At 46.5% G+C, this 15,331-nt stretch overlaps 1 protein-coding gene across 1 annotated transcript in view; it reads right to left on the bottom strand.

Annotated features, from left to right (window-relative positions):
* PLXND1 (plexin D1) overlaps positions 1 to 15,331 on the bottom strand; it is an 89,435-nt gene that overhangs the window by 15,950 nt on the left and 58,154 nt on the right. The window contains exon 27 of the mRNA XM_078872456.1: positions 1,886 to 2,042. Within this exon, the coding sequence (XP_078728582.1) occupies positions 1,886 to 2,042 (157 nt within the window). The remainder of the gene's footprint in view (positions 1 to 1,885; positions 2,043 to 15,331) is intronic.

The raw sequence follows: 15,331 nt of genomic DNA, 5'->3' as shown, positions 1-15,331 counted from the left end.
ATTGACCGAGCTCAACATGCAGCCCCATTATGAGTCTTTGATAATGAGCGATATCTTTATGGGCACACTTTCGGTGAAATTGTAAACTCATTATAGTGTGCACGTGGAGGCCACAAATGATGTGTTTACATTTTTAATGAACGGGGCAGGCCCAGCAGACACAAAGATCCTCACTTAGTCACTTCACAATGACCCATTAAACACGGTGCCCTCCGCTGCCTTGTCACCTCGAGTGGCTTGCATGTACTACTTCCTCCTGAGTGGCCCTCCCGCCAAAGCACTCAGTAGGCATTGTGCATGACTCATATATATATAAAAATTACGTCCCAGAGTTAATAACAATAATAATACCCTGAATAAAAAAAAATTTGGGGGGGGGAGTGGTGGTTGTATGTATGAATGTTGAACTTATTTCGCACCGTACGTAGCAAACTGCGCTAATTGAAGGTGTGGGGGAAGGACAACAAAGTCAACACAAAAAGCAGTGGTGAGTGCTGTACGCGATGAAACCGAGAATACTGAGTTCGTTTCCCGGCCATGGCTGAGGTCAGTGGTGAGCGATATCTGAACTCGTCATGGCCACCCCCTTCCCCCCCACCTTCACCAACCAATCGTCACTGACCAGGATGGTGAAGTATGGTCAAACCCCCGTGACTGACACGGCATAGGATAGACCTTCATTCAACAGTGGATTGACAAAGGGCTGATTTCATTATTGTTATATGTGTCAAGACACATTTCCAACAGGGCCCTCCATTGGGATGCTTGTCCTATCACATCAATAAGCGTTCGTGTTCATGTGGGATGAAACCAGAGTACCCAGAGAAACCCCATGTATACAACAATGGCAATACACGTTTATATTCCACACTGCAATATCGGACTACCGCCCTGCAGATTAACCTCGTAGCCCAAGTCTACAATACCAAGTAGTCCCAGGCAGTCCGCCATGCGAGTATGAACCGGGCTCAACACCTGCTTAGCTTCCAAGATCGGATGAGATTGAGTGCATTCTTGGGTGATTTAATTGGGAGGCGAATTGGGCTGGTTCACTTCACCAGGAAGCAAGGGAGAAATACGATCACCCTTCAGCATGACTTCAAATTGCGCACCCCCCCCCCCCGTCCTTCTTTCTTCGGTAATTCTGAATAAAGCGCAGCGGCAATGCAGAGGCCGTTGGCTCAGCTCCCCAGCATCCACACATTAAAGCCGAGAGCTGGCAAGCCACCTTCGATTTACGTTCAAATGTGGAGCCAGCGAGGGGAAGCCAAATCCTTTTGAGGCCACATCATCATTATTTAGCATTTGTGCATTGCATTTAAAACTCAAAATGTGGGCAGTGCACTCATCGCAGGGCCACTTTATGATCACGAGAAAGTCTCCCAGTCTGCCGCCCACTTGCTGTGTTGGCTCTTCATGCGTGGCATTACTTGTGCACGGCCAACAGCTCTAGAGTTCCTGCTGTGATTTGTTTCGCTTAGGAACCGGTGCGTTTGGAGAGATTGATTGAACAAACTCACGGTGCTGACGATACACGCTTCGAATGACTACACACGAGAAGATTATAATTATTTTCGATTTACACGTCCGAAAAAAATGTTTTAGTTCACGTGAGTCCCAAGATAGATGGAAGCACATCACATCGTTACCCATTCTTGCACCGCATTTTCATGGACTCTAACCCGAAAACCTCTATTATGGATAATACTGGTCGCGAAAGCCGAGGTGTTAAACTCATATTGACACCTGTTTAACGGTTAACTGTGACCGTGTCATGCCTGCCACACACTGCCCTCCCCACCCCGATGACTTTCCACGCTGCATGGCTGTAATGGCAGGGTTCATACAACGCCACGCAAAGTTGGGAACAGGCCAAGAGCCTCACCTAGGTCGACATCTTCGACGCGCGGTCTCACGGAGCAAGGTGAGTTTTTGTAGAATCCGTCCAAGATCTTCTCCTTCACCTGCCCAATGGTGTCACAGTCCAGAACCTTGACGGCCAACGAGTCCATACCACAGCCTTGGAAGGACACGTTGATGTTCTGGGGAAGTCGGCAAAGGGAGAGGGCAGGGGGGGGAGGGTCAGGTGCGGTGGCGGCAGCAGCAGCAGTCTCTAAAAACGGGGTCACGCTGCTCGCACACGGAGAAAAGTATCAAGTGTATTTTGTGGAACCAGGTGAGAACTCAAGAGACCAGCATAGGCTCATTTGCAACAGCAACTTGGAGCATCGGTCTGCCTGTCGGGAGGGAGGGGGCGATGAGTGCTTCTTTGTGCGTGCCATCCCGACTGGGTACATTTGACGGCGTAATTTCATACCGAATTCGGCAAATTTGGAAACCTGATGCCGGCATGCGATGACGGCAGCCTCTTCTTGCGAACGACGTTGGGCGACATTTAACGTCCGCTGTCGAGGCAGACTGCGTGCAGGATTATTTCAGTTATCTCCGGGGTGGCTATCGCTCGATTCGAATCGTGATCCTCCGCAACAAAGCGGCGAACGCGCCGCTGCTGGCCCGCGTCGGCGCCCCGCGCCGCGTTAACTTTTTATCCTCCCTTGTTATCAATCAATCGATCTTTATTTTACGTGCCAATATTGCCCTCGATGAGGCAGGCATCAGCAGTGCACGTTGCAATGGAACGGGAGCGGGAGAAGGGGCGTACATGTCGACAAAGAGCCAGCCTCCATTTCACGCATGTAAAGGAACTATATCCAAGTCTTATTAATGGATTTGAAATAAATAAATCAATATTTATTACGTTGCACATTCGATAACATTTCAATGGGGAAGTTGTGGCACCATGGTAAGTGCCCGGTTCCATAAGAGAGAAAAAAACATCCACAGCAACGTTGTTTTATTTCTGTGAAGTCATTAACAACCGGGAACCCTGAGACCACCAAATTGCTACAATTGTGAAAGCGGGTTTAATCAAGGTTGAAGTCCATCTTCGAAAAAAAACAGGAACTCGGTCAGCAGTGATGCCTCAGCGCTCCGAACCCTGAACGGCCCCGGGCACTTCTGTGTGAATCTGGACGGCGAGATTCTTCATCCACGGCGATCGTGCTGTGATGGAGACGTGACCTACTTCTGGAATTTGAAGAGCGGCGTCTCTTGGTCGTGCCCCTTGCCGACCGAGATTCCCTTTGGGTGTTTCACATATTACGGTTACAGCTCCTGACACAGCTCCATTCTGTCTGGGGTGTCGGTGCTCGAGCATTCACTCCTACAGGCATGGGAGTCTCCGACGCTGGACATTTGATGCTCATGGCAGTACCCCGGGGTACCAAATAATACAAAATGGCCGAGGGAATCAAATATTTTATTTCTGGGACACTATTTTTTTCTAGGGGTGTACTTAACTCCGCGACTGGGGTACCAACCAATCTAAAATCAGTGCCACTCCGCGATGTCGGAACGCCAAACATTAGCATACAAAAATCCGTTATCGAATAACACTAGTCAACACGCTTTTTCTCGCATAAGGTATTCCAACGGTTTTAAGGTAATTTTGGGGTGCTGATTCCAAATCTGACATCAGTTTTTGTCTATCACATCAGGTTTTTGAGATATCAAATATTGCATTTTCAATAAAAACTGCAGAAGAAAAATATTAAATAAATGTGGATATCTACATAAAATTATATTATAAACACACTATCCTACAAATACAGCACCATATACACTAAAGCAGTCACTGACTCGCAACAACTTGCAATCATAAGTGACAGAGTTAATTTCAGGTAAAATCAATGAAAATGGGGTATGCCGATAGCATAAAAAGGAAATAGGCTTGGGCAGGATGCATCATAGCTCCAAGGGACGATGCCTGGTGACCAAGACTGGGAACATTCGTGTGCAAGAGCCAGGTTGTTTGCATCGTGAGACCACAAGGGATAGCAACAGCTTTTGCAGGTCTTCTTGGTTCTTTGGGTAAAGTCACGTAGAATGGAAATAATAAAAAAATAAAAATAAAACATAATAAAATAATTCTCATGACGTTTCGGCCACAACGCAAGCAGCCGTCCTCAGGTGGAGAACAGGTCTGTCGAGAAGACAGCGTCTGAATGATTAGTACTACTTGTGGCCGAATCTGAGATCAGATTTGGAATCAGCACCCTGAAATTAGTCTAAAACAGCTGCAAAAGTCCAGGCCAGAATTTTTTTTTTTTTGTTGACCAGTGTAATTTTACTTTGAATAGTGCATCGTGCACAGCTCGTCGAAATGAGTCGATTGCCGCATCGCCGACCATAAACAGACTAAAAATTACCGCCATAAGGTTAATTTGCAAATACCTAGATCCATATCTCCCAGTCACCCGTGAATTACAAAACTATTTCTATCCAAACTGCACGCCAACCATCGGTAGACATTGTTGGACATTGCTAATCACTAACTCCAGCTTGCCTACCTCAGGTGAAGCTCTTTACGTTCATTAATATTCTATATTGTACAACATTTTGCGTAAATGAACCCGCGTTTGATTCCTTGCCACGGCCAACATCAGTGGTGGCGTGACATCTAAACTGGTTCTCGGGGTCCCCATCACCAACCCGCACTGGCCAGCGTGAAGGATGGTCGAACAACCCCCATGATCGATTATTACCTGTGGGGCGGCCTCCATCCAGCAGTGGATGACATATTTATGTAAATTACTCTTGTTTTCTTAACCACTGAAAAGGACTTTGTTTGATCACATTTATCCTGGAAAAATTCATTATTTACTGGCCATACAAAGCAATTGGTGCCATACACAACATATACCTCAAGTATCCATTGTATCCATCACAATTATTGTCGACGAAGCACGCATAATTGGTACAATTGCGCTCACGCGCGCTCCCCTGACCGCCTTGTCCCCCGCTCTGAACTGTGTAAACACATTTTGATATTGCGCAAGCACATCATGTACCACACACGTCGTGGGATTTTCAAATGTTTGTACGCGTGTGGTTACGTGTTTGTTTCCCTAAGCACGTGTCCCTTGACACCCCGGGACACCCTTGCAAACGAGAGGGCTCCATCTCAAGTACTTATCCAGGCAAAAAACAAAACACAAAAAGTATATATATACACAAAGTCAACATGTAGCACTGGATCTCCAGCCCAGTTATTGTTTAACGCTACCTCTCTGGCCTCTCTATGTCCTGTGAAGAAGGGCCATGTCCACGAAACGTTGCCTCTTGTTACATACTCCCCCCATTTTTAAGGCCCACGGCGTTCTTGACGAATGCGTCGAGTCCCTGAGTTACGTTCGCGTGCCGACCGCCACTCGCGGGGGACAATAATGGATTGTGACGGCGCTCAAAACAGTCATCGGTCGAAGGTCCGTCGGCGTCGCCTCCCCGCGTTAACCCTCGGGCTGGGCAACCTCCCGCTGGGAATTAAGCCGGCGTGGACAGCTGCGGTTAATCGTCCCGCGTTGTTTACAGCCTCGCCGTTCGGGTTGAGGCACCTCGCTCACACCGACGATGGGCTCCGCTGGGTCACAGAGCACAGGGGGTTGTAACCGCTGACGCTGTTTGGTACGATGTAAACCGACGGGGGGGAAAGGTGGGGCTCTGCAATTGTTTTACAACACGATTTAGAACTGTAGCAACGGAACGCAACTTAATTCCCTTGATTGCGAACGATACAACAACAAAAAAGTCCTACTCTGAGGTCTATTTTTTTTAGAATTCTGAACTGGAAATGAAATCTAAAATATCCTGAATCTTCAGGAGTTTCACATTACTGGACATCTGTGAAAAAAAGATCTTCATAGCTCATCAGATTCCTCCAGCAAAAGCAAAATTCCGAAGGTGCAGCGCATAGACTGTGGCTCTGAAGGCGATACGGTATTATAACGCCCAGGGCTGAGGCAAGAGCCTTTAGCCAGGTTTGTCAAGCTCAGCCCTGCATGAAATACTTGCGTCGCCCAGCATACGACATCCGGCAATGGGTTCTTGCCATGGCTCCAAGTCGGCGGACCACACCCACCGTGACAGTGACCATTGCAGTCCACATTGCCTACTGGAATCTGCAAGCCCCCCCCCCCGGCCGGACGATACGTACGCAACGTACAATTGCAAACGTACAAACGGACGCTCATCTAAGTGCGCTGTCGCATGACTACGTTGCGAGGGGTGCTCAGTGGTGCAGTTGGGCAACGCGGATGCAGGGTGTGACTTGCACGAGGAGAATAGGCCGCGCTCGGGGTCAGATAATGTCGGGCCCGGGGTTTCCTGTGGTCACCAGTGTGGGGAACTGCTGCAAACTCCTGCAAAGTATAAGTATGTGGGCAGCGGGTGGGACCACGTGGAATGTGTGCGTGTGTGAGTGTGCTGGGTGGGGAGCGGTGGTGTAGCGGTTAGCGCGCTGCGCTATGAACCCGGCGATCCGGGTTCGATTTCCGCTCACGGCCAACACCGGTGATGATTATCTGAACCGGTCCTGGGCCTCCTGGTGCGGTGTGTAAACATCGCCACTGGGGAGACAAAGGCGGTCGGGCGTGGTGCTGGCCACCCACCCCCTCGTGTGCCGTTCCAGCCTTCATCAGTGCTCGCTAACAGCACTTGCCCCAACAGTCTGTTAAGGCTACATGAGTGATCTTCACGTGTGCGTGCTGGGATGTCGGAGACAGAGAGGGCGGTGGTAGTGAGAGACAGAGGGGGGGGCAGAGACAGAACAGAGGGTAAGGCGTTGGTGGGAAGGGGGGCAGAAAGAGGGGGACAAACAGAGGGGGGGAGAGAACAGGGGTCAGGAGTTGGGGGGCGGGGAGAGAGGGGGGCAGGAAGAGAGGGCAGAAGGGAGATGGGTCAGAGAGGGTTGGGTGCAAGGAAAGCAGATTTGAGGGGAAAGGGACACAGCAGGGAGGGTATGAGTAGGAAGGGAGGTGGCTGTAGGGGGTAAGGGGGTCAAGGAGTGTCTGTAAGGGGTCTCTGAGTGCAGCAGAGAGGTGCTTCTAAGAAGGGTGTCTGTGCAGTGAAGAATCAAAATCTTAATTTTTCGACTGGAGGAGGAATCCGATGAGCTATGAAGCTCGTTTTCACAGTTGCCCAGTCAACAGTAACACCATAAAAAAAACAATACGAAGAAGAATTGTCTACGAACGGTGCTTACGCACAGTGAAGGGATGTCTATTAACGTGGCTGTGTGCAGTGAAGCGGGGTGGGAACCGTTTCCTGAGCGAGAGCCAAAGAGGACATTCCAATGCCTTCGGCAGTAACGACACATCAACAACACATGAACGTCCACACGCACCTCGGTCACTGGCTGAACCCCCGCACATTCGAGGCACTAAGTTGTTGTCACATCGAAAGTGTTCCGCACGGTGGCAAGATGTTAACCACCGCGCCTGGTATACAGGGTGTCGTGGGTTCCATCCCGATCCCGACGCCTGCTGCATATGTGCAGTTTGCATATTCTCTCTCCCCTTGGTCGTGTGGATTTTTCTCCGGGTCGTCTTGTTTTTCCCTCCACGTTTAGAATCAACACGCGTTTAGAGCATTTGGCTGCGACAAATTACCACACGACAAGCCACTTCGTTGAGCTATCATTTGTGATAGCCGGGTCGCTCATGAAAAATATCTATATAGCTCAGTGGACCTTACCTGCATCATAAAAAAAATAGTTCAGTTCAGTGCCACCCTGACGAGTGGCCAATGAGGGCAGCGATGACGGGAGGACATCGTTTTTTCGGCCCACGCAGCTTGGCTGCAAGGCAAGGCCACGTGAAATTAAGTCGCGGGCAGTGCCGGATTATCCCCGTAGCAAAAGTAGCTACATATGCTACGGGCATGCTACGGGCATATGTAGCTAAATGCTTTCAAGCAATCAATTCCGGTTCAGTGATTCTGCACTTGCTATATTACTATAGTACTATACTGCCTTCAACGTTGATGAACGACAGGGTGTTTAAGGTTCGCTATGTGTCGTATTATCTGGCTGTATAGCAAATGAAAAAATCCAATTACTTCACTATGCAAGTTGAACATTTGTGTTTTTATATTTATATATTTTTTTTTATTCAGGGCCGCTTCATAACATCATGCTACAGGCTCCGCTCTAGCTTAATCCGGCACTGGTCGCGGGCCACATAGTTTCCAACTTCCACGGCCAAGGGAAGTCTAAGCGGTGTGTGATCGTGGGGGGTAAACCGTGTGCGGCTGTTTCCTCTACCCCGGAAACTGTCAACGCGGTCATTTCCCGCGCACGTGGTATCGCCACTGCTACAGCCCCAGCGCCACGGATAGGAGTGCATTGTAAGTCAACGTGTGGGTCACATTGCGGCCGTTGCTGTTTGGCTCCGTTGGCTTCGTGGCTTTAAAGGTTAAAGTTCCAAAATGTGTTTCACACCAATGATTTCGTTTGCGGCCCAGAGCCAGCTATGTGAATTACACATTCTTACGGCAACAGAGATGTAAATGGGATGGAGCTTGATAATTTGTTTTTTACCCTTCTATCTGGCAACAAAACTGACAGCTTTCACTGACAGCTTTCACTGTCTCGGGTGTGGACCAATCAACTTCAAGGATAGTGCACATTATCAGAGTTATGTTTTTTGTTTGCATTATGACTGCAGGTATTGTGGTCTATGCAAACATGACTCCTTGTAAAAAGGTGTCAGTTTTGTTGCCAGATAGAAGGGTAAAAAAACAATTATCATATTTTTACTGGCAAATGAGGTTCCCATAGGGATGGAGCTTATTCAACTGTGGCACCATCATCAGCCATCATCTATCCACTGCTGTATAAAGACCTGCAAAAGCTGTTGCTATCCCTCGTGGTCTCACGATGCAAACAACCTGGCTCTTGCACACGAATGTTCCCAGTCTTGGTCACCAGGCATCGTCCCTTGGAGCTATGATGCATCCTGCCCAAGCCTATTTCCTTTTCGTAACAGTTCGATGTGATGCCCTCTAACTTGCGTGTATTCTCCGTTCCACGTGCTCCTCTTCCTGTATCTCAGTATAATTTCCACGCACACGCTTCCCTCCACGCATATTTGCGGTCCCACCAGATTATGTTCCTATATTATTCCTCAATGTCTAATGGTTTGTAGACATGTGCAGCATGTGGTGCGTTTAAATGTGACGCGCGTTATTGTCCATGTGGCGAGTCGACAACCACTCACGATGGACCAATGTTTATATTAAAACTCTGCTGACGCAGTTTTTCGTAAGTAGGTCACTTTAAATGTTTATCGCAAAGCAGTTTTTTTCTTCAACGATAAAAAACATTTGGAAAGTACTCTAAATTATTTACTTGTATTGTTGTTAATTTGGAAAGGACAAATATTTTGCATGGCAGTGGCATGAGTAAATGATTGCAAGCCTGCACCTTTAGCATATTTTTGTTAAATATTAATTACACTGAATTAGATATAAATGACATTGAGCTATAAACCCGACGACCCGAGTTTGATTCCTGGCCACAGGTAACATCAGCGGCGCTTGACATCTGCACCGGTCCTGGGTGACACGGCCCAATCTCGAGCCACTGGCAATGACCAGCGTGGTGAAGTATGGTAAAAATAAAGCCATGATCTAAACGGCATTGGGAGGCCTTGATCTAGCAGCAAATTGACCCAGGGCTGTAAATGTGTTTTATTATTCTTGCTATTAATTACACACACAAAAAAAATCTGTAAATGAAATGTAAACAGCGTTTATAACCATCTGCGTAGTTTAACTAAGATATACGCTTTTCATTCTGCCTTCTATTCAGTTATTGCAAAATCACAACGGTGATGAGTCTGCAAACGATTTGGTTGTTCCCAATTGTTTCTAATAATTTCCCTTAACAACTCATGACGACAAAAACAAAGCAGCCTCACATTACAAATTCCCGTGATGAGACACTTGAAGGTTACGTACTAATCTTACACAAACCTCTCACTCTCGCAAGCCCTTGTAATACCCAACATGCATTGCTCCTTTACGACAGCCCCGATAAAAATATCCTCCGAGTAAAAAATATAAACAAAATGTGAAAATAAGTAAATAAATAAATGAGCATTGTTGTCCGGCACCTTGCAGCTGGGATGCATGGCAATGAAGAGAGACGCCCCGCTTCCCTCGCTGTGATTGCACCGTCTCTCCCTCTCGCTCTCCCCAAGGACACAGCCCAACACAACTAAATCTAAACTAAACTAAATTTTGATTTAAAGCTTTCGTGACTGCAGGGATTCGTATTCTTGGTTCTTTCGGTAAAGTCACGTAGAAGGGAAATAATAAAATAATATAAATATAAAACAATAAAAATCCTCACGACGTTTCGACTGCAACACAAGCAATCATCATCAGGTGTGAAATCCACAGCAAATTTTCTTGCTGTGGATTTCACACCTGATGATGATTATATTTATATTATTTTATTATTTCCCTTCTATGTGACTTTACCGAAAGAACCAAGAATATAAACTAAACTAGTTTTGTTATTTTACCAGGTAAGGCCCACTGAGCTATGTAGCTTCTTTTCAGATGCCACCCGGCCACCAACTGATGACGTGGTTTATACATCGAGTGGAAATGTGTCGCAGCTAAATCCTCTAAAACGCACGTCAATTCTAAATGTGGAGTGGAAAACCGCAGGATGCGGTGAAGAATCCACGCGGCGACGGGGAGAACACGCAAACTCCAAATACACAAGCGTCAGGGTCGGGAACGAACCCACGACCTCCTGCATCATACCTCTGCGGCACCCCGCGCGTGTCCCATGAACCCCCACAAAGCCTCCCATCAGCGTCCTCAGACGTTTCCTTTCTCAGTTGAAGGCTTTCGCAATGTACTCAGTGTTCGCAACATATCAACGTGTTATTATTAGCAAGATATTTTAAACGAAACATGACCTTGATTTTAATTTTAAGTTCCTTAAAGGAATAAGCAGGCATAAAATATATCACTATATTTAGGGGTGAAAGGGTTTAAATTCCCTCCTGGATGTGCGATTAATTGTTGGAATGCAGGATCGCAATTTGATACAAGAATATATGATGATATATATGATTTACACTGCGGTGAATGATAGCACCTCTAGTGGCTATAGGGGTACAATAAGAAAAGACCGATAGTTAAACAAGCAATTCCATACTCATACTCTTAGTTCTTTCGGTAAAGTCACGTCGGTAAAAAATTAAATTAAAATTAATGAAAATAAAATAAAAAAACACGACGTTTCGGAGGCAACACAAGTCTCCGTCATCAGGTGGGACCGTCACAGCCAGATTTGCTGCAGCAAATCTGGCTTGCAGGCACGAAAGCTTCAAATCTAGAATCATTTCCATACTCTTTGGTTCTTTCGGTAAAGTCACGTAGGTAGAAAAAATAATAGATCACGATGTTTCAATCGCAAAACAAGCAATCGTCATCAGGTGAGACAACCACAGCAAGAAAACTGCTGAAAGAGTATGGATTCCTGCAGTCACCAAAGCTTCAAATCAATCAATTCTATGCCTATATCATGACCTTAAACATTGATATGGATGAAGTTACGTGTCATTATCATCCATGATCTATCCACTACTTGATGCAGGCCGCCCACAAGTTGTCAGCCATGTCTCGCCGTGGTCTGATGTAGCAATCCAACGAACACCCGCACACCAGCTGATGTATTTCGCGCTCCATCTCTGCAAGTAGACTTTTTTTAGCGCCTTCTCTCCCTTAGCTGTCGCTGTCTCGACCGCCGGTCATTGTCCCTGCCCAGCCTGCTAATTTTTATTATAATTTTCTATTTCTTCAAAGTCGTCAAGATATATTTTACGCGTATGTTCTCCAATCTAAGTGTCTCTTTCTGCCTCTCATTGTACTCCAAGAATGTTTGCATTATTTTGTACAATGTTCAGCTTTTGTCCAATTATATGTCAATGTTTATGTTGCTCACCCATAATATGCACTGATGATAGCATTCACTCACTGCACACTTTCAATACAATAATATATGTACAGTCCTCTTAACCACGGCCCTATTATCCGCAACTCCTATTATATCTAGCAGCTGTACGATCTGTGAAAAACCCTATTATCCACTACTCTATATCTTCCTATTATGCACGATTATCCGCAACATTTCCCATAAGCCTTTGCGGAATGGCATCCTGTCATCTGCGATTTCTTTGTGGATAAGGGGTCCTGCGGTAAACTCGTCCTATTATCCGCATTAACCCACGATGTATCACCCCACACATAAACTATTTACATTTTTTTCGGTGAGGCCCAGTGAACTATATAGCTCTTTCTCAGAAGCAACCTGCCCACAAATGATAGCTCAACAAAGTGGCAAATCACGTGGAAATGTATGACAGCCGGATACTCTAAACACGTGCTTCTAAATGTGGACGGAAAAACCGAAGCACCCGGGGAAAAATCCACGCAACCACGGAGAGAGGACATGTGTCAGGGTCAGGATCGAGCCCACGACCTCCTGTATATCAAGCGAGGTCATTAACATCTCGCCACCGTGGCACCATGCTATGCCCCTAAGAGGAATACAATCAAGGATCATGGGATCTGCAATATTGGTCGCCCGTATCACGGCAATTAAGAGGAGTTCCATATACATTGTTGGTAGCTGGTAAAAAAAAATTGTTAAATAGTTTAGTTTACACGCGACACCCCCCTTCCACATACGCTTTCCTGCTTCTGCCCGCTTGTTGTTATAGACATTGTCTCAAAGGAAGTGAGGTCTTCCTGGCTGGGGGCTTAACTTAGCAGCCTTACAAATGAACTAATGGACCAGTGTTCTACTGGACCACATCAAGTGTAAGTAAACAATAGCATCTGCTTCCCCCCTCGCCTCCGAACTTTAGGTGTGCAATAGTTCCCTGCCATTCAAGCGTTTTTCCATTCACCATTCACCCAGGCAGCAAATTGGCAGCAATTGTCTTGTTGTGACGCGCCTCTATCTCATCACATCTCAGAAGCTAAGCAAGGTTTGAGCCGGGAGAGTGCTTGGATGGGTGACCACTGTGCACAAGCAGGTGTTAGTGAGCCTACTATACATTTCCACGTGATAAGCCACTTCGTTGAGCTGTCGTTTGTGGCCAGGCCACTTTTGAAAAATAAACTAATAGCTTAGTGGGCTTTACCTGGTAAGATTAAAAAAAATAGTTTTTTTTTATTTGTCTAACTTTGAAATTGATTTGTTCACCTTTCATATACTTTGCACTCCTATCGTGTTGTTGTACTGTTTGTTGTCGTAACGTTTTCACCCGCCCCTACTGGACATATGTGAAATAGAGCTTCATAGCTCATCGGATTTCTTCAGTATCAATACATATTCTGATTCTGTATACCCGTGGCTGTACTCTACTTCTACGCTTCCGTGTGGTGTCTGTGCTCGCCGCGCTCGCCAACCCACAATAACCCAGCGTGATACATTTTGGGGGGAGTGGGGGGGCCCTCATCCAGCAGTGGATCGATGAAAGCTCTGTACAGTACTTGTACACGCGTCCGTTGTGAAGCTCGTGTTCAAGAGTTGTGCTGTGCTATTTGTTTTAAACATGCTTGCACTTCTGCTTGAATCGACTGGCTCAAGCGAAGCCCAAGTGCAGGGCGGAGGAAGTAGTGATCTGTGGTTTCCAATCGAGTGGGTTTCATCGTCCCTGTCTGGAGAGGAATGAGACGCGGGGGGCTCTCCGGGCGCGACTTCCCTGTGCTCTGACGTCAACGTCTACTGACTCGCCAGCCTGCTTTGCTTAAGCGTAACGAGCATGGGACCATGAACACGCCATGCCCTCGATTGTTTGTTTATTGCTCTTTCCATTGACAGTTTGAATAAATCGAATCAGAAAATATGTATATATCGTACACATATATGTTTAAATCTCTTACAAGACGTCTGGCCAGCATGGAAATTAGGCCAATATATCATGGGGCTCTGTACAATTCCCTCTCGTGCAGGCCCATGTTAACACTGTACATATTTGTTCTCTAAGCACTATTTTTTGCCTGCACCTCTGACACGTTATATTCCATCGTTGCCCCGTTCCTCTGCAAGGGTGGCTCTCGCGGTGCTTTTTGTGCGCTGATGCACCACACATCTCCCTTGCAAACGATAAACTACTTAAAAACGAAACTATTTCTATTTTACAAGGGAAGGATCACTGAGCTATGTAGCTCTTTATTAAAAGCGACCTGGCCACAAATGATGGCTCAACGAAGTGGCTTATCACGTGGAAATTTGACAGCAGTCAACTTCTCTACACGTAATTTTTCTAAATGTAGAGAGAAAAACCGGAGAATTCGGAGAAAAATCCACCCGACCACGGAAAGAACACGCAAACCACAAGTATACAGGTGTCAGGGTCGGCCTCGACCCCATGACCTTCTGTACACCAGGTGAGGTAGTCAACATCTCGCCACCGTGGCACCCAAAACATGTGGGTAACTGAGTAAACGGAACTTTCCGTGTAACAAATAAAGAGTGATTGATTGAGCCGGTGGCGAGTCAGCAGTAAAATTACAGGACTGGTACTGACAATGGTGTGAAATCACCCATCATAAAGCTCGCTCAGTGAATGATTGACAGGAAAAAAAACATTATCTGGAGAGAGCAGAGGGACTGACTGACTGTCGGCTGGAGATTGCATTTGCAGTGTGTTAAACTTTGAATGAGCAGCAAACAAACGCCTCCACCTGTTAACAACGAATAGATAAAACGGATGTCAATAAACTGCTCCTGTTTTTTTTATTTTAAGCCATTGCAATTGCATGTTTGTCAATGACCAAAGTTAGACCCGTAAAAGTTAAAGCAAAGCTGAGCCTGGATAGTGCTGGTTAGTGCATAAAAACAGCTGCAGTAGGCGACCGCCTGGGTCTACTACATCGTCTGCAGAGTCAGTGAAGTAAAAGCCGGTGTTGTTATGGATGATGCTCAAACGTCGTATGTGCTCCCCAACTTTTCCAGCGTGAAGTACTTAGAACTATTTGAACTATGTTGTTTATTTACCAGGAAAGGCCCACTGAGCGATGTAGCTCTTTTTCAGAAGCGACCTGGGCCACAAATGATAGCTCAACGAAGTGGCTTATCGTGTGGAACTTCACAGCAGCCAAATACTCTAAACGCGTGTTTCCTAATGTGGAGGGGAAAAGCCGGAGTACCCGGAGGGTCGGGATCGAACCCACGACCTTCTGTACACCGGGCGAGGTGGTAAACATCTCTTCACCACGGCGCCCTTCTCGCAAGGGTGGTCACATGACACCCCCGTGGCCCACACAGCACAGAGAGAGGCGCCCCATCCGGCAGTGGATTGACAAAAGGGCTGTCTGTACTTGTACTGTGCTTGCACTGTACTTGCGTGTTGTTCATCTAAATCAAAATATATGAAAGGCAGGCTTGTGTCAATGGGTTGTC

This window comes from Lampetra fluviatilis, chromosome 34, assembly GCF_964198595.1.
Source record: "Lampetra fluviatilis chromosome 34, kcLamFluv1.1, whole genome shotgun sequence".
Classification (NCBI taxonomy): domain Eukaryota; kingdom Metazoa; phylum Chordata; class Hyperoartia; order Petromyzontiformes; family Petromyzontidae; genus Lampetra; species Lampetra fluviatilis.
The sequence above is the reverse complement of the archived record's forward strand: the minus strand, read 5'-3'. Positions and strand labels throughout refer to the sequence as shown.